Genomic DNA, 18,738 nt, shown 5'->3' with positions numbered 1-18,738 from the left:
TGTAGTTGCTTGTTCAAAACAATTTTAAAGATTGGTTTGGCAAGACTGGTTGTTATTTAGTATGTCATTTTCACATACAGTAGATACTTTCCTAATTAATTTTTTTATTATAGTTTACATAATTTTGCATTAAGTAGGACGTATTGGTCTATAATAACCAGGATCCATTTTGTCTTCCTTCTTGAAAACTAGAGTCACATTTACAACTTTCCTATCATCAGGTACTTGTCCTTCCTCAAGTGACTGCTCAAATATACCTAATAAAGGTTTATAAATAATGTCTTTAATTTCTTTCAATACAATTGGTAAAATCCATTCAGGTTTGGAGGGTTTATTAGCTTGTGATAATGCTAAAAGCACAGTATAAGATTTATAGAAAAAGTGCTAAGAATCAAGAACATATTTTGTGCTTTCCTATTCAGTGGTATCAAGAAACTCCATTTGTTCTGCCTTTGGTTACCAGAGATAAAGCACTGCATTGTGGTGTTTTGCAAACAATTATTATAAAGTAAAAAAAAAAACAAATACATGTTTATATACTTTACAGAAAGTTGAAATAGTAAGGATATTGACATTTCAAAGGTATTTCAGCCACTTTGAAATTTATTATAAAGTAAGATACTGTGTTTAAAAATTGCTGAAAATGAGTAGCTCTTTACATCTCTGTATTTGTAAATACTGCACAAACTTCAATGTTCTTTCTATGGCGATTTGTTCATTTTTTTAATGCTATTTCTGCCAGGTATGCTGTATTCTCTGCATGTTCCAGTTGTAAGCACAGGTTGACTTAAACTCCTTGTCACACATTGACAACCCCCAATTTTGAGCTCAACACACTTTTGTCCCAAAAAATTTGTCAGTTTTAACTTCTTAATTGTGTCCCAGCTTTATCAGCAAATGAGATGCAACTAGAAAAAGAACTTGAAAATAAAGACTGTAAGTGGGTAACAATTCAAGTCACCTACAGCATTTATAATTTTATAATCTGAAATTTTGCCCCACCAAGTAAATAAGGAAATAAACAAATTATTCTTTGTTATATGTCACTGTATTGATTCTATCAATAAAATGCCAATGAATCTCAGTAAACACTGTCAAGTATTTGTTTCATGAAGGGTCAACTGGTTTAGTGCAAAGTGTATTACTTAAGGTCTAAAGTTCCTTTAAAGCATGTGTTGTCTTGTAAGTAAGTAAGTTATACATTACCATTTCCATACATCTGTTATATGATTTATCTATTTTTTGGTATTATGTTACATTTTTTATATCCTTTAACAATTGAATACTTCTGTATGCATTTCCAAATAAACAAAAATTGGTTACCTAAAAAAAAACCAAAATCATCATATCCATATTTTATATAGTAGTCAAAGTAAATTACCACCCTCCATCCCAATGACTTAAAAGTCCACTTACCTGTGTATGCACTAGATATACTATTAAGACAGCAATGCTGAAAAAATGTTTGACCAAAACCTGACCTGCCAATCCAATACAGTATGACTGCACAGAAACGGTGTGAATGAGTTGCCTTCTATTATAAAGTAGTATTTGAAGTTATTATATATATTATATTACAGAAATTCTTTAGATTATAGTTTATATAAGAACTGAACATTTTGCTAGATTAATTACAAATAAATTAATCTTTAATTAGTAATTTTGTATTGTAAAACTACTGTATACTTCAAGAGTACAGACCTGTGGCATACAGACGGTAAACTTTATATACTATAGATAGTGAGTTTCAGATTCCAGACAGAGTGTACTAGAGACAGGTTACTACAACAAATGTCTTCACAAAAAGCATCTTGGTGCATGAAGGTGACTATAAAGATGTATATTCCTTAAATCAAAGGAGGTCTTACCCAGCAAAGGCAGTAAGGGCCACTGTGGAGTATGGTGACCAGGAAATAACATAGAGGAGAATGACAATAAGAGCGATTTTTGCCATTTTCCATTCATTCTTCATTCTCTGGAACTTCCTTAGTGATTCTCTGCTGTCATCAGAACTGATTTTTTTAATAGCCCTGGAAAGTATTAAAAATTAAATTTGGCCCGTTATTTTCAAATCTAGTATAAATATGATGAAATCTATGGATACATAATGCAGAGTTTACAGGCTAGCATTCTGAAATTACCCAGCATAAAGTGCAATCCACATTGATGATTGATGAAAAGTATTGTTTAAACAAACAAAAAAAGTGACAAAACCAGTATATGTATTTAGTAAGCTATATGGTGATGTTGTTTGTGCCAGGCACAATTTTGTTTAGCAGTGAAGTGAATTATACACATATATGCATTAGGTGTACAAAACTTTGAATAGACAGTACTGTATATCTATATGTGTAGTAAGTCAAAGTTTTTGAAATAATGGTATTTTTGGTCTTATTGCCCATGGAGGAAGTTATTGCAAAGCAAAAAATCATTAGCATGATCACTGTACTGGTAAGCATACACATTCATTTTTTGTTATCACAATTTTTAGTGTTTTATTGTTTTATTTATTCTACATATTTGGAAATAAAAAGAAAAAGCAGGTTTGAAATGTTGTTTTTTTTTTGCTTGATAATGTTTATTAAATGTTTTTGATAATATTTGGTAGAATATCTGGAGAGAATATCTGATTGACCAAAGCTTAAAGGGCAGTTATATCATTAATATATTCACCACCAGTAAAAGGAGAACCAGGTAATGAAAACAATCACCCTATCTGGGTGTATATGGGCTCTTTCAGTTAGTGGTTTCTGGTTTGAGTGTATTTGAGCTTCTTCAGTTAATGGCCTAATCTGAGAGGTGTTAACTTACCCTTGTGAGAGAGTGCTGAAAGTTGGTGGGCCATTCAAAGCGTTTTTACTAACTGACTGTCTTGGTGTATTGTACATCAGACATTCTGGCATTTCAGGCAAGGAATCCTATTTTGCTTGCTAGAGTGATAAAGACTGACTTCTTCTATTTGCAAGTTATATTTACCCATTATACCACTGCCTAATGAATATTTTTATTGCAGCATTTGGTTCAGATTTTACAGAATTTATTATATGAAAATCCAAGGCACCACATCTGGCATCAGCAAGCATGCAATAGTTAAAGTTGCTTAGATTATGTGCCCTGCCCATTCTAATATTTTTTTGTAGCAACAACTAAGTCTCTTGACCATGCCTGCATGTTCCTTATAGACTGAGTTTCAGCCACATCATTACTGACTAGTTGGATAAGCAGCATATTTATGTTAGCAACTGGACTTCATAAAGTGGCTACTGAGCATATATACTGTATACTGCGCCACCACCACCTACTCAAAGCATCATGATGCTCCAACAATGATGGATGGATTAAAAGGCAGAAGTCTACGTGACCATCATCATCAAGTCCTTCCGTGAGAACCCTAAATCCAAAGAGGACTGTTTCATTTATGTTAGGTAGAATGCCCAGAGGGGACTGGGCGGTCTCTTGGTCTGGAACCCCTACAGATTTTATTTTTTTCTCCAGCCCCCTGGAGTTTTTTTGTTTTTTCTGTCCACCCTGGCGATTGGACCTTACTCTTATTCTATGTTAATTAATGTTGACTTATTTTATTTTTCTATTTTTCATTATGTAAAGCACTTTGAGCTACTTTTTGTATGAAAATGTGCTATATAAATAAATGTTGTTGTTGTTGTTGTTGTATACATATACAGTGGCAGCAAAAGTTTTGGCAGCATTGCTTAAAATGTCTGTTACTATGAATAGTTTAGTGAGCAGAAGGTGAACTGATCACCAAAAGGCATACAGTTAAAAATGACACATTTCTTTTCAGTAAGACTATATTGTATTCCTTTTGTTTTATACAATTGTGAAGTGAAAAAAGAAAAGAAGCACCAGCAAAAGTTTGGACACCCCAAGATATTTGAGGTCCCCAATAACTTACAAAGGTCTCAGACCTTAATTAATTCTTTAGAGCTATGGCTTGTTCACAGTTATTGTGAGGAAACCCCAGGTGATGCAAATTGAAAAGCTGTATAAATTCTCTGTCTCCTCCAACAATCAGCAGCAATGGGCTCCTCAAAGCAGCTGCCTAGCACGCTGAAAAATAAAATAATTGATGCTCACAAAGCGGAAGAAGGCTACAAGAAGATAGCAAAGCTTTTTCAGGTAGCTGTTTTCTCAGTTCGTAATGTTGTTAAGAAATATCAGTTAACAGGAACAATGGATAGGTTAAGTTGAGGTCCGGAAGACCAAGATAACTTTCTGAAAGAACTGCTTGTTGGATTGCTTCAAATAAAAGCCCCTTTTGAGTATAAAAAGACCTGAAGAAAGATTTAGGAGATTCTGGAGTGGTGGTGCACTGTTCTACTGTGTGGCAACACCTGAACAAATATAACCCTCATGTTAGTGTCAGCAGAAGAAAACCTTTCCTGCATGCTAGCCACAAAATTCAGCACATGAAGACTGCAAATGAACATCTAAATAAGCCAAACAAGCCTGATGCATTTTGGAAATAAGTCCTGTGGACTGATGAAATAGAACTATTTGGCTACAATGTGCAATGGTATGTTTGGAGAGAAAAAGGTGCTGAATTCCAGGAATAGACCACATCTCCAACTGTTAAGCATGGGGGTGGATTGAACATGCTTTGGGCTTGTGTTGTAGCCAGTCACACAGGGAACAAGTCACACCTCCAAATCTACAATGGAATACCTCAAGAGGCACAAGCTGCCGGTTAGGTCACCCGACCTAAACATCATTGAAAATGTGTGGATAGATCTCAAAAGAGCAGTGCATGCAAAACGGCCCAAGAATCTTGAAGAATTAGAAGCCTTTTGCAAGGTTGAATAGGTGAAAATACTCCAAGTAAGAAATGAAAGACTCCTGGAAAAGTCTACAAAAAGCACTTACAAGCTGTGATATTTGACAAAGGGGGTGTTACTAAGTACTGACAATGTCGGGTACCCAAACTTTTGCTTCAGGCCCTTTTCATTATTTTGTACCTGTGAATGATGGAAATAAACAAATTTAATCTTGCTTAAAATATTAAAGAAATGTGTCATCATTACCGTAATGCCTTCCTGTGACCAGTTCATCTTCTCACTTAACTATTCACAGTAACAGACATTTTAAGCAAGGGTGCCCGAACTTTTGCACGCCCAAACTATATATTATCTATAAATGAAATTGAGCAGCTTTTGGTAAACACAGTCATATGGTGCTAAAGAAGATCTAATTTAAAACATTAAAAAGGTATTTTAGCCCAATAGATTAGTCTTTGACTGGAAACTGCAAAGATGCTGATTTAGCTCCACCATCAAGTCATTGTCTTCTCTGAACAAGTTACTTAACCAAATTGTGCTACAATTGTAAATTACACAAGATAGTTATATAGGGTACTGAATTTTGTAGCTTTCTGTGATAGATAGACATCTTACCTGTTGGTTGAACGGATGGCACGGAAGATGAAAAAGTAGCAGCAGATAATGACAAGCAGAGGAATGAAAAAAATGAAGGTAAAAAGCAGCATTGTATAAGCACGCACTGCTGGGGTAAATGTCATATAATCCCAGGTACAGGAAGTCAGGAGCCCTTCTGGCACATAGGCACCTGTCAATATAACAGGAAGGGGTAAGATAGTATATAAACAGTAGATTTTATTAAAGTTTTTTTGATGTTTAGTGCTTGCTTATTTTTCAGTTTCTTTTAGATGATGATGTTATACTGTTTAATTTTGTGTGGAGGGAAGACCTGGTTTATTTATATATTTATAGAGGTGCCTTTCTGTACTAATATCTCCTATTTACATTTGCCTACTTCATTAATATGAATATGAAATGTTCAGTTTTCAGCACAATATGTTTGTTTAATATATTCTTTAGATTTGCTCAGAATGTTTAATCTAGATTTTGCCTATGGGACCTAGGATACACTTTTGACATACACTATTAAAAATTAGTTCAAGAAAGATTCTGAATGAGTTTTATATATTTTTATTGTTTAAAAATATATTTTTTTTAATTCTATGTGTCAGTTTACCAGGAAAAAGTGTTTTATTTTTAAAGTACCGGTATATCAAGAGGGTTAAAGTATTGGAGTATCTACACATGCTTGTATTTGCATTGGATTTACTTTTGGATGAAATGATGTTAATTTTTAAATATGCTGAACAGGGATGTTATATCCAGTGTTGTGTTACAGCTGTGGGGATCTTAATTCATCAGTAGGGGCATAACACATACCACCAAAAAACTGATTCAGGTCTTACTCCTAGAAGGCATGGCATTGCAGTGGTTAGTGGTTTTGCCTTACTGTACCAGAATCCAGTGTTTAAATGGTGCAATGGTAATTGTGGAGTTATTTATATTCTGGGTTTTTGTCTGGTTATCCATCCACATCCTCACAATGGATGTGCTATGACAACTGACAACTTTAAATTGTCCCTTTATGGATGCATAGCTGTGTAATGTGAAGGTGCCCCATCATAGATTCCCACCCAATACAGTGTTGGTTCTTGCCTTGAGCCAAATGCTGCTGAAATAGAATCTTCCACCTGTGACCTTTACTCTGATTAACTGGGCTCAGAAATGGAAGGACAGAAATTTTACTTACATACCTAGAGGTATGCATAATATATACAATATTTTGGCATCATTAAAGTAACAATGAATATTTTCAGTTATATTTTCATGTTTCTTTGACTCATTTTCTGAACCCACTTATGTAGAACTAAAAGAATGACAGAGCCTTTCTTATCAATGTTAAGTACAAGGCAAGACTCAACCATGAACTGGTGCCAGTCCATCACAGATTATTTATTTTCATAACCAAAGTAGAGCCTCCCTTTAAGCTGACATACATGTTGTGGACCAGCCACCCCGACACAGACAGACGTGGGACACAAGTGCAAACACACACTTTTATCTTTTTCTTTTTTTCCCGTGGGAAACGCCTTCCCCCATTTCCCACCTGTACAACACAGTCAGAAGCACCAAACACAGTTCTGTTCTTCTTCTTTTTCTTCCTTTCTCTTTCTCTTTCTCTGCCTCCACTCCTCCTAGCAAGCTTTGCCCTCTTCCACCCAACTGGCTCCTTGAGTGAAGTGAGGTGGCTCCATTTATACTGCTCCTGGGAGTGTTACTGGTGGCTCATTAGGCAGAGATGTAGGATCACTCCCAGGTGGGATGAAAGCCCAATGTAGGACTCTGCAGCTTCCCTGGCAGTCTCCATGGAACCCAAAAGGGCCGTGCTGAACTCCAACTCCCATGAAGCACAGTGGGAATCCGTGGAGCCACAGCAACCCAGGGGAAGCAGTGTCCTATGCACATCTTCTCCCCCGGTGCTTCCGTTATATCAGCCTCCCATACAGGCAAGGGCCATGGCCATCCTTCACAATGTCTTTAAACATATGAGAGAAAACCAGCATATCTAAAGAGTACCTGTTTTGTGACAGTAATAGCACTACCTTCATTTATGTTAATTAGGGGTGCAGCAAGCTGAAGAGCCTCTGTCTGTGTACCATTAAAATGGCTTGCTATAATTTCAGGGCAGAGACATCTGTCTTTGTAAGTATCATTGTACAGTGAATGTACAGTGAATTTCAAAATAAATCACAAAATCAAGACTATGATAATCAAATAGCTTTATCAGTGATTGACCCATCAAACAGAATAAATTATAAGTAGGATATAAAATTGCAGATATCCCAGTGAGAATTGTTGGCTTAGTAATCAAATAAACTGCTACAAGCTTCATCATATCTGAAAGCCTACCTATACGATGTAAACTTCCCAAACTAAACAGTCAAAGAATAATGAGGCCAGTAGGGAAAAGTGCTGTGAAGTCAACAATTCCTTTAAAAGAGGTGCAAAGTTTAGTGGTTTAGAGATGAATAAAACAACATCAGTCAATTATGTCAACGTCACTACATACTGGCCTGTATGGAATAGTGGCGAGAAAGAAGAGATTTCATAAAATTAAATATTAAAGTCCACCTGCTTTATACACGGTATATATAATGTATACAAACTCAAATTTAAGGAATGAAAAGATCTTTCACACATAACATTCTCAAACCCACTTGATCCAGTTCAGAGAGCCAATCCCAGTAGCACTAAAGTGCAAGGTGAGAAACAGCACTGGACAGGGCTCCAGTCCATCACAGGGCACACACACACAAACAGATGGCCAATTTGGAATGCCAGCTAATCTGTGTATCTTTAGTGGAGGAAGACTGGAGTACCCAAAGGAAAACCCAAATAGACAATGAGAGAATATGTCATCTCCACAGGGACAAAGCCTAGGCATTGGACACAAACTCACAACCTGTAAAATTTGAATTTCAGTTACTAAAGGTAGCCACACTCTGTACACTTCATCATTTTACCCACAACCATATTATTGTCTTATCCTCCATTCAGGTACCCATTTATCCATTTACTACACCTGCTTTGTCAAATTTAGGGTCATGACTACAGCTTATCCTGAAATAATGTGGCAAATGTCAGGAGCTAATCTTGATCCTGGACTGGTGTCAGTCCATTGTACTGAAAAATCACTGTTTAAGGGTCAATTCAGGGGCACTGATTTAGCTATGCTTCATGTATTTGGAATTTGGAAAGAAATCTTTCCTGATCATGTTTATAACATGTTTGAAACAGTTGTTTGTGCATATTGGAGGAATAAGAGATCTGTTTTATCAAAATGCAGCAGACCTTGCAGACCTGAAGAGCCACATACCCTTACAATATGTTATCATGTAGAGATCCTTTTGAGCAATAGTTAAGCCAGGTCCCATAAGGTATTAAACACAGTAACAGCAACAAGACGGACATGGTATTGTGATTCGGTTATAACATTTACATTAATGAAGGTATTAGGCACATTTACTGCAAAATTAGCACAGTGTTAATTAGATAAGACTCCTTTTATGTACTGTTTTATTTTCTCTAAGTCTAGAGCTTCACTAGAAACATCTAAATATATGTGTACTACCACAGCAAAAGGATGATGTTTGACCAGGTCTGTACTGCATTTGTTTTAATGCCATACTAAGCAATAGCTGTACTTTTTGAAGGTTGCAGTCCAAATAACTACTGCATCATAAACTATAAGGCAACTTAAAGTTAACCAACTGAACAGTAAAAAGTGTACTGAGACTGACCTCACTCAGCAAACAGTGCATTAAGAGCAGAGATCTACTGTTGTGGCTAAGGAGAGAAATTCTAGTATGAGATTATCAAACACAAAAAATAAAATAAACAAATATTTGTACAAAAAGATAGGCTGACAAGAAATGGTCTAAACTAAGCATAATCATTCTTTATGGCATGTATAGTATTTACATTGACCAACATCAGTGTTTTTCATCCTTTTTGTTCCTTTTATACATAACTTTGTTTCCAGAAATGCATTTCTATTTAACATTGTCTTTTTTCCAAACATCTTGACATATTTTACATCTTCTAAAGCCTTGTTAACTCTACATTTAGACACTGTTTTCTTGTATACAAGGTTATATGCTTTGATAATAATTCAATATCTTAATGTTTAGCACTTACTCCATCCAAAGAATGGTGGAAGGCTCCAGGCCAGTGAGTAGAGCCACACCCCTGAGAGGATCACCAGGGCACGCTTGCGGGACATCACACCCATTGAAGCCAGAGGCCTAGTGATGACAAAGTAACGGTCTACTGCTATCACCATCAGAGTAATCATTGAGCAGATTCCAAAGAGGGCACCACAGAAGGCATAAAGCTCACAACCTTGGAGAACAGAAATAACATATAAAAAGGGTAAAGTCACAAAATTACTCAATTGTTTGCAAACAACTATCTGCAGCTTATAATTTCAGACAGTGTTAAAATGAGAAGAAGAAAAACAGATGACTTCTTTTCGTCATTACCCCCAATACTGTACATCTCCCAAACCTCCCTAAAAATTAAAAAATGCTAGACCTTTTAGAGAAAGAGTCACATTGCCCTGCTGGGGATGAGTCAGTTAATACTAAAGAAATTATACATAGAAGGGTATCAAGGATTCTCCCTTTTAGCATAATGGGCTGTTACTACTTGTTGACCATGCTGACCCTTAAATAAAATGTGAAATAACATGCTGTCTTTATAGTCCTGTTGTCACTGACCTGAAGGAAACCAGTAATTCTATCCTGCCTCCTCTCACATTTCTATTTCTTTTGGACCCCAGGCATAAAAGACTTTGCTGATTTAGGACACCATTTATCTTTCTTTTTACTATTTATAAATATAGGGTAGCATTTTGACACAACCTGTAGTGCTGCCTCCTTATAGATCCTGTTTTAAATCCAGAGTCCAGTCATTGCCAGGTGGAGTTTGCACATTTTCCCCACCTCTGTGGGTTTCTCCCATACAGAGTGGACTGAACTTGGAACCTTTAAATTACAATATAACTTCATCTGCACTAACAGTAGAATTCACTTCTTTTAATTCCAGTGGACTGGGTCGGTATCCCAATACTGCCACCACAGGAAGGTTGTGTGGATGGGAGAGAGAAGGCAAGTTTCTGGGAGAGTTCCTCAGCAGAGAGAGGGGTGCATGTAATCAGAGGGACACATGCAGTGAGGCTAACACAGACTCGTTGTTGCATATATAGCCCCTATGCTCCTAGATGCCACATCAGCCCCTGGCTGATTGAGATCACTATTGGCACAACAGCAGAAGTTACTGCTTGTTATTCCAGCTGTCTAAGAAAAGTTGTATGGGTGGGTGACTCCCTGAGTGAATTTCTTTTTTAGTGACAGTTTGTTCTAATAAAAGCTATCATAGGAGTGTTTTTGAAATCTTCTCAAGAACTAGAGTTAAATTTTCAGTTCAATAACTGCATCAAGTTTATACAATTTGCATGGATTTTCACTTAGCATACTGTAAACAATTCATAGATGTGCATGTTAAGTTAAATGCTGATTTCAACTTGACGAGGGTGTGTGTTTGTGGGTGCCTTTTAAAGAACTGGTGTTCAGGATTGTTTACTGCCTTGCACTACAAATTGCCATGATAGACCTCAGCAAACCATGATAACATAGTCAGGAAAGTGAGTTGAGAAAATGGATGGAATAATTATGATGAAGAACCTTGCTAGCATGTCTTAATTGCTTAGTACTTTAAATGCAAGGAAGAGATCCAACATATTTTTAAAGTTGTTAATTAAATATATTAGATCTAGAGGGCAAGAGAGAATTAAGTGAGATCATGACTGTGTATGCTAATGTAGCAGACACAGCTATCTTTGATTAAAGAGCAAATCCAATTGCAAAGTCATTAAATCTAAGGAAAAGATTAGGTCCAGTTAAATGTAAGAGAAAGGGGACATTTTTCTGTTGGAGGAGTGTTTCCTGAAATTTATTAGAGTGAACCTCAGACCTTTTTATTTATAGTGTGCTTTTAAAAAGATGACATCTAAAGAATAACATAACATACAGTGAAGCTATAACCTAGAAGCAGCGTGTATTATAGCAACAGGCCCATGATAAAAAACTTAAACAATGTTAAAACTAAACTACTGAAAAAAATAACAAAAAAATTCAATTTCCTCTTAACATATAAAAATAAATTAAAGAAAGCAGAAATGGTAAAACCAGATCCTGACACAGACAACTAAATTTTGCTTGTACAATTTGCCTTTTAAAAAGCTGTTATCTGTAATTGAGTAAAGGTACATGGAGAGAGGTGCTGTCAGGTAACTTCCCCTGTGTCACCAGCTTTGAACAGTGCCCTGGGACCTTTTTGTGCAATGTAATTAAAATTATATGTAGTTTATATTTGTGGCTGCATGATATAAACTATTAAACAGATATTATACAGGTGCCCCATCCATCCATTTATTGGCTGTCCCCAGCAGGTACAAAGCATGATCCAAATCTGAATGGGATGACAGTGCATCACATGTATGCAATACAATAATTGCATAAAACAGGGCTACTGAAATAAATGTAGAAATAATAAATAAAAAACTAAAGCAAAAAAGGTTCAATATTGAAGATGTATCCATAGCTAAATGCCTACTTTTGACACAGGTTTCTGCTGTATCACCCAGCAGTCTGCATGAATCGCTCCTGATGAGTACATTATGATTTTAATGAGCTCCACATGCCTCCTGCACTTGGCAGTTAAAACCATTAATGCCACAATAATCAAGATATAAATTGTTAAAATTCATTTACAAAACTGAAGCATGCTGTAATTTCCTGAATGTCTGAAGTGGTAGTGTATATAAAATCACAATGGGATGAGGGTGACAGATATACAATCTACTCTATATATACAAAATCCTAAGCCTAAAAGTGCAACGATTTTGTGCAATGATTTTATTTGACTTTTTATGTCATGTTTTTTGTCACGCTTTAAATCAGGCTTATTTTTAAATCTGCATATATATGTTTGGTATCATTCTTTTCAGAATTTATCAAACTTTAATGTGATGTTGTTAGATTTTCAGATTCTTATTCCGTTTTTAAATTTTAAACTAAAAAATATCAAGAACTCACATCCCGTGAGACATGAGTTTGTGCCAAGAGATTTAACCATGCCCAGGGCCGGAAATAAAAGACAACGAGTAGAACAGCTGCTGTACAGGCTTTTAAATGTTTGAAGCACCGTGCGAGATGCAGATCACGTGGCATGGCAGCAGCAGCTAATCAAGCAAAGAGGAGTTAAAAAAAAATTCTATTTGTTTCCCATAGTGTCACTATTTAAGAGGGGGTTTCAGAGAAGCAACCGCGTCTCCTTGGGGTGCGTTCAGCCCCCCTCTTTACAACATGAAGAGACACGAAGTGGCTGGTGTGTAGTCCAGGCAAGGGGGGTTGGCGAATGAAGCAAGCAGGGGGTAACCCTCTAGTATGCCAATAATTTTAGAATGAATGCATATTATATTTAATAACATTTAACACATTGCTGATATGCATTAATATTCTTCTTGTTAACTATTCTTCTAATATATTGACATCTTTGCAAACCATCCATCCACCCATCTATTATCCAACCCGCTATATCCCAACCACAGGGTCATGGGGGTCCGCTGAAGCCAGTCCCAGCCAACACAGGGCGCACTCACACACACACACCCATACACCAAGCACACACTAGGGACAATTTAGAATCGCCAATGCACCTAACCATGTCAGGAAACCGGAGTACCTGGAGGAAACCTACGCAGACATGGGGAGAACGTGCAAACTCCACCAGGGAGGACCCGGGAAGCGAACCTGGGTCTACTGACTGCGAGACAGCAGTGCTACTGACTGCGCCACCGTTCCACCCCTTTGTGAACCAAAAATGTCAAATTTGAACTTGTTGTTTGAAAAGACGTTATGCCTATTATTGTCATGACTTGCTTTATGGCAATCTCTTGTGCCTTGATGCTTTTTAACAAGAATAGTTACCTAGCTGCAAGACCAAGTTTGTTAAAACATCTTTACATGGTCAAAAATTTCAGATAACTCTGTCAAAAGCTGAGTAAGCATTTTACTGGATTTCCTGCAGGAAATTCATTAAGGAACTAACCTTTACTTACTTAATTATCAAAGTAGACATGACATCTTAAAAATCTGATTGGGTGTAGTAATGTTCACTGACTACAGTCTTTATGATAAAAAAAAATATGATTTTATATATTTCAAGATGTATTACTTTACAAATTTCCAATAACCATTAATTTTTTAAACTGCACCACTTGCACACATAGTTTGATTAATCAAAACCTCATTAATTTGAATCAGATGTACTGTTGATTTAATTTAAAAAGTACAGGCTTAACACATAATATAAACAACCACTTTACAAAAATTCAGTTATGCAAAAAAAAATTCTTTAAATACCCTTTCTTGTTTTAACAAACGACAATGAAGCTGACTTTTCTCATATACGAACTCTGAATCTGTAACAATTTTCAAATGACTGCCAATCATCTTTCTGGTTATTCCAAGTTGCAACGTGTAGAATGGAGGAGAATGGGACAGGGCTGGATTTTGAGACGGGGCTGGACGTAGCTAATACTGCATTCATGTGTCGTATTCATTCAGTCAATTTGTCATTTGTGTTGCTGACGTATCTTCTCTCATTATCTCCGACATCATGGCTTCAAGCTAATCATAAAAGAGTTGGGAAAGGTAATTCCTTTGAATGTGATACTTGAAGTCAGTCATTATCCAACCCGCTATATCCTAACACAGGGGGTCTGCTGGAGCTAATCCCAGCCAACACAGGGCGCAAGGCAGGAACAAATCCTTGGCAGGGCACACACACACACACATTAGGGACAATTTAGGATTGCCAATGCACCTAACCTGCATGTCTTTTGACTGTGGGAGGAAACCCAAGCAGACACGGGGAGAACATGCAAACTGCACGCAGGGAGGACCCGGGAAGTGAACCCAGGTCTCCTTACTATGAAGCAGCAGTGCTACCACTGAGCCACCATGCCGCCTGATACTTGACGTCTTAAAACCATATGTAAGTAGTCTTATTATATAGTACAGTAAAGGGAAAATATCTTAATAGGGGTTGTTTCAACCAGTTCTGTCAAGTTTCAAATGGTTTGGTGTTATTTCTTGAAAAATAAGGATCATTATTTGAGGTCAGGGAATGCTTAAAATATTTTACATTTAAATTAATAATAATTTATGTCGTTATTTTATGTAATTTTCAAGATAGGAATGGATTTGAAGGAACAAGTTGGGAGTGAACTTGGTTGAAATGCCTTAATGAGACAGCAAACCCAGTGGTGTTCTGGCCATTTGAGAAAACATCAATAGGTTTTATGAAACAAAAGAAAAAAATTGTATTACTTTTTCTTATATCAATGTTTAATTTGCATTTATTTTAATGATACAGTATAATGTTTTCTTGAGCAAATGTACAGAGTAGCAGAATTTAAAATATTTTTCTTGGGTTTCTGAAGACTTTTGCACAATTCTTCTGTAAAGAAAATTAGAGTTTTCAAAGTTCCAGAATTATTTGCGAAAATCTTTGACCTGCCAGCAATGCCCTAAACACAGTACCTGGCTACATACTGATGTGACACTGTCCAAAAGAGTTTTCAAAGTGCTATCTAGTGTTAAATAATAAAAAAAAATATTGAGAGGTTACAGCAGCAAACACAGAAACCAAGTTAGTGTAAGAAAAACTGCAGTCATGGTTAAAGGTGCAGCAAATGCTATTTGCTATGAAAATAAATAAACAGTAAAATGCAAAAATGCAATAGCTATAGTTAGTAACACAATGTTGTTAAGTTTTTCAAATGCATAGAAGACTTTCCTATAGAAATAGTCTTCACTTTTTATTTTTGTAACAGCGTTTGTCGAGAAAAGCATTCTAGCTATAGTATGACTTGTTATACAAAAAAACTCTACAGTCCAACTGTCTTCATTTTAAAGATTTTAGTGAAATTCAGATCAAACAGTTCACGCTAAAAGATAACGAAAAAGGTTGACAATATACATGAATAAAAAGGGAAAAAAGGAAATGTCTACAGCCCCGAGGTTTGGTTTACTGGATATACAATTTAAAGAGATTATTTTCACGAGAATTGTTACATATGCATTATTTTCACTGTTATTTTACAACTTTTGTAAAAACAATACTTGTCCTTTACTTCTGGCCCTGGGCGTAGTTAAATCTCTTTCTCACAGGACAGATGAGGGCTCATTTATACTTTACGCTCAGAACACATACACGCCTGCATCATGGTTGCCATGCGTTCTCAGCATTCATTTGACACGTCCTCTGAGCAGGGGCCTCATGCATAAATGGTGTGTAAGCACAAAAATGTTGCATACGAACGTTTCCATGCTCAAATCACGATGTATAAAAGCTAAACTTGGCGTAAAGCCACACACATTTTCACGGTAGCTCCAACCCTGGCGTATGCAAGTTCTCTGCTCAGTTTTGAAAACTGGCGGCACCCAGCATCAAAGCAGTGCTACTGTTCCAGTGTGGTTTCCGTTTCTTTTTTAGATCCACATCCCTGACGCGGCTTTATAAATACACTGAAATTAACTGCATATCGCTTATTAGTTTAATGCATCTGATTGTAATTTATCTGTAACAATATAATGGTCCACAAAATGGTCAAACTATTCTAAATACCATAGCTGATTTAGCATTGTTACTCTCATTGCTTCTTCTTCTTCTTTCAGCTGCTCCTGACCTGACAGCAGCGGGAAATAGCAATAGATCGCCACACTGAACACATTAAATGTATGATATTCCAAGTCTTTGCACATTTAGAATCTTTAGATTTATACTTGATATTACTTTCATGATGAAATGCATTAAAGTATGTATGTTACATTTTAAAGATAAATCGTTAATTTCATTTAAATAATGAATACTGTTAATAATTACACACATATGGGTGACACATGGTGGCAGAGCGGTAGTGCTGCTGTCTTGCAGGGAGTCACGTCGCTCATATTCCCTGCCTGGAGTTTACATGTTTTCCTGCTGGGTTTCCTTCCAAAGATATGCAGATTTGGTGACACTGAAATGACACTAGTGTATGTGAGTACTTGTATTAACCTTGCGATGAGCTGATGCCTCGTCCAGGGATTGTTTCTGCCTCGTGCCCAATGCTAGCTGGAATGGAAACATCCCTGGATTGATGGAATTAATCATTAAACATCCTTTCCAGAGATATTGCGGTAAGGTGTCATCGGAATATAATGGGTGTTCCAGACAATTCACAACACAGCAAAGCTGAACCTGTTCTCACCGTGATAATATCTCGCACTGCCACCTGGTGGATTCCTCCAGATTTATGTAAAGAAAGCGCGCAAGTATAAACAGTAAAACGCTTGCGTAGCAGGAGCATCCGCGTCACGTGAAGTAGCCTAATGCTGGTCACGTTGTGATGGGATTTGCGTTTGAATGCACGCTAAGGAGAAGCGGTTGGATCATCTGCTGTCTTTCTGCTTCTGCGTCGATCATTTCAAAGCCTGTACAGCAGCTGTCCTTTTTCCACTTCGCTCTCCCGCTCGCACTGTGCAAGTGGGGGTGGTGGGAGTTTCTGAACGCATGCTAAGGAGAAGCAGTCGGATCATCTGCTGGCTTCCTGCTGCTGCTGCTGGCAAGCTGTGTGTTCTGCTTGTCGTTTGTCGTTGTTTTAAGAGCTGGGAGCACATGATGTCTGTCTGCCAAGTTAGATGTCCATGAACTTGTTTTAAATGTTGTCTCACTGCCTTGTCTCGCGGGACGTCAAATTGTCTTCCGAGAAGATCACATCTCGTCTCCCTAGTCTCTCTCCCAAGATTTTTTTTTATAATAGATAAGTATCTAGGTTACATCTCTCTTAAAGTTTCTATCTGTTATCACATATAATAGGACCTACATTTGATGTACATATATAATGGTGAGAAAACTATATGCCCTCAATGCCTTTCTGTCTAACATTTCATGTTTCTCTCAGTCTAAAAGCTATACCATTGTCACACAGAGCTATTATTAAGAACATTCCATTTCTTTTAACTTATATGGGGTGGAACAGAATGTTCCATTATTTATGTTAAAGCTACATTGTATTTAAATTCATACTATGCAAAAAATAGGATATGAGTCTTTGAATACTCAAAGTTCAGATAATATTTACTAGCAGTCTGCATCTTATTAGGAACGTGTTAAAAATTGGTTAGTTTTGTGTTTGGTGTTCTTCTAAAATTGTTTCTATATTAATCAGTTGCCAATTTTTGCCTTTAATATATTCCTACCATAATTTTCTTTTTTCTGTTCTTGCTATGTCACCCTATTTGTGTTACTGTTCTATGTTTTTATTTGTAGGGGTGGATTCCTGTTTTAAGATTACCATTTAAGACTACTTTCCCATTTTCCTTTTAAAATGTCCATCATAAAAGTTTCTTGATGATGACCCTTCAGATGCAAAAAGGAGTAAAGCTCCTCTGTCATTTGTACTAGTGGCTACTATTAAGTTTTGATTTTTAAATGAAACTATTTACAACAGGGTAGCACAGTGGTGCTCTGGCCTTTGGTGTTTCTGTTAGTGTGTGTATGTTCCCCATGCTGTGGACTGTTATCCTGCCCAGGATTTGCTTCTGCCTTGTGCCCTATCCTAGCTGGGGTAGGCTCTGGCCCAGTGCCCCATGCTCCTGCTCTGTATTAAGTGCATTTACAAATGCTATGACATGACTATTTAGAACAAACTGGGGGGAACATTTTTATCTAGAACTGAAATGAAAACGAATAAGGAACATGAACAGAATCTTTCACAACCATAAATGGGTTCATTTATTTCTGACACCAGTTTCAACCAGTCAGTAGGAGTTAAGACAGTAATTTCTTACACAATGTAGTGACACTGTGTCTTGTTTCATATTCTTTTTAATAAAACCAGTCCATTACAGAACATACTCAATCGCACACCTAGTCATTGTCATATAGTCCAGTTTAATGTAGCCAAGCAACATATGTGTCATTGGGATGGAGGAAGAAATCATGGCAAGCAATGTGGTTCTCTAATATGAAGTATGGGAAATCCTGGTTTCAATAAAGTAAAACTACCTCATACCTTCATTGCATTATGGCTAGTGATCATGAAGGACAGTCTAATCAAGCTGACTAAAATAAACATCCAGTTCTGATCTGGATTGGCATTCTGTTCAGGGGAGTTTCCTGCTTTGCACCTGATGCTACCAGGATAGGATCTGGTCATCTGTAACATTATATCAAAATAGGTACATATCGATCATATGAAAATTAATGAATAAATGTAATTGTTTATGTTTAA

General features: G+C 36.7%; 1 protein-coding gene across 6 annotated transcripts in view; it reads right to left on the bottom strand.

The window, feature by feature from the left end:
* The window catches only part of opn4a (opsin 4a (melanopsin)), a 147,385-nt gene that overhangs the window by 22,895 nt on the left and 105,752 nt on the right, over window positions 1-18,738 (bottom strand). For all 6 annotated transcript variants that reach the window (XM_039768401.1, XM_039768426.1, XM_039768418.1 and 3 more), the window contains exons 4-6: window positions 9,531-9,734; window positions 5,409-5,580; window positions 1,869-2,030 (exon numbers count right to left, since the gene is read on the bottom strand). In XM_039768401.1, the coding sequence (XP_039624335.1) occupies window positions 1,869-2,030; window positions 5,409-5,580; window positions 9,531-9,734 (538 nt within the window). The remainder of the gene's footprint in view (window positions 1-1,868; window positions 2,031-5,408; window positions 5,581-9,530; window positions 9,735-18,738) is intronic.

This window comes from Polypterus senegalus, chromosome 1, assembly GCF_016835505.1.
Source record: "Polypterus senegalus isolate Bchr_013 chromosome 1, ASM1683550v1, whole genome shotgun sequence".
Lineage (NCBI taxonomy): Eukaryota > Metazoa > Chordata > Cladistia > Polypteriformes > Polypteridae > Polypterus > Polypterus senegalus.
This window is presented reverse-complemented; position numbering and strand designations above follow the sequence as displayed.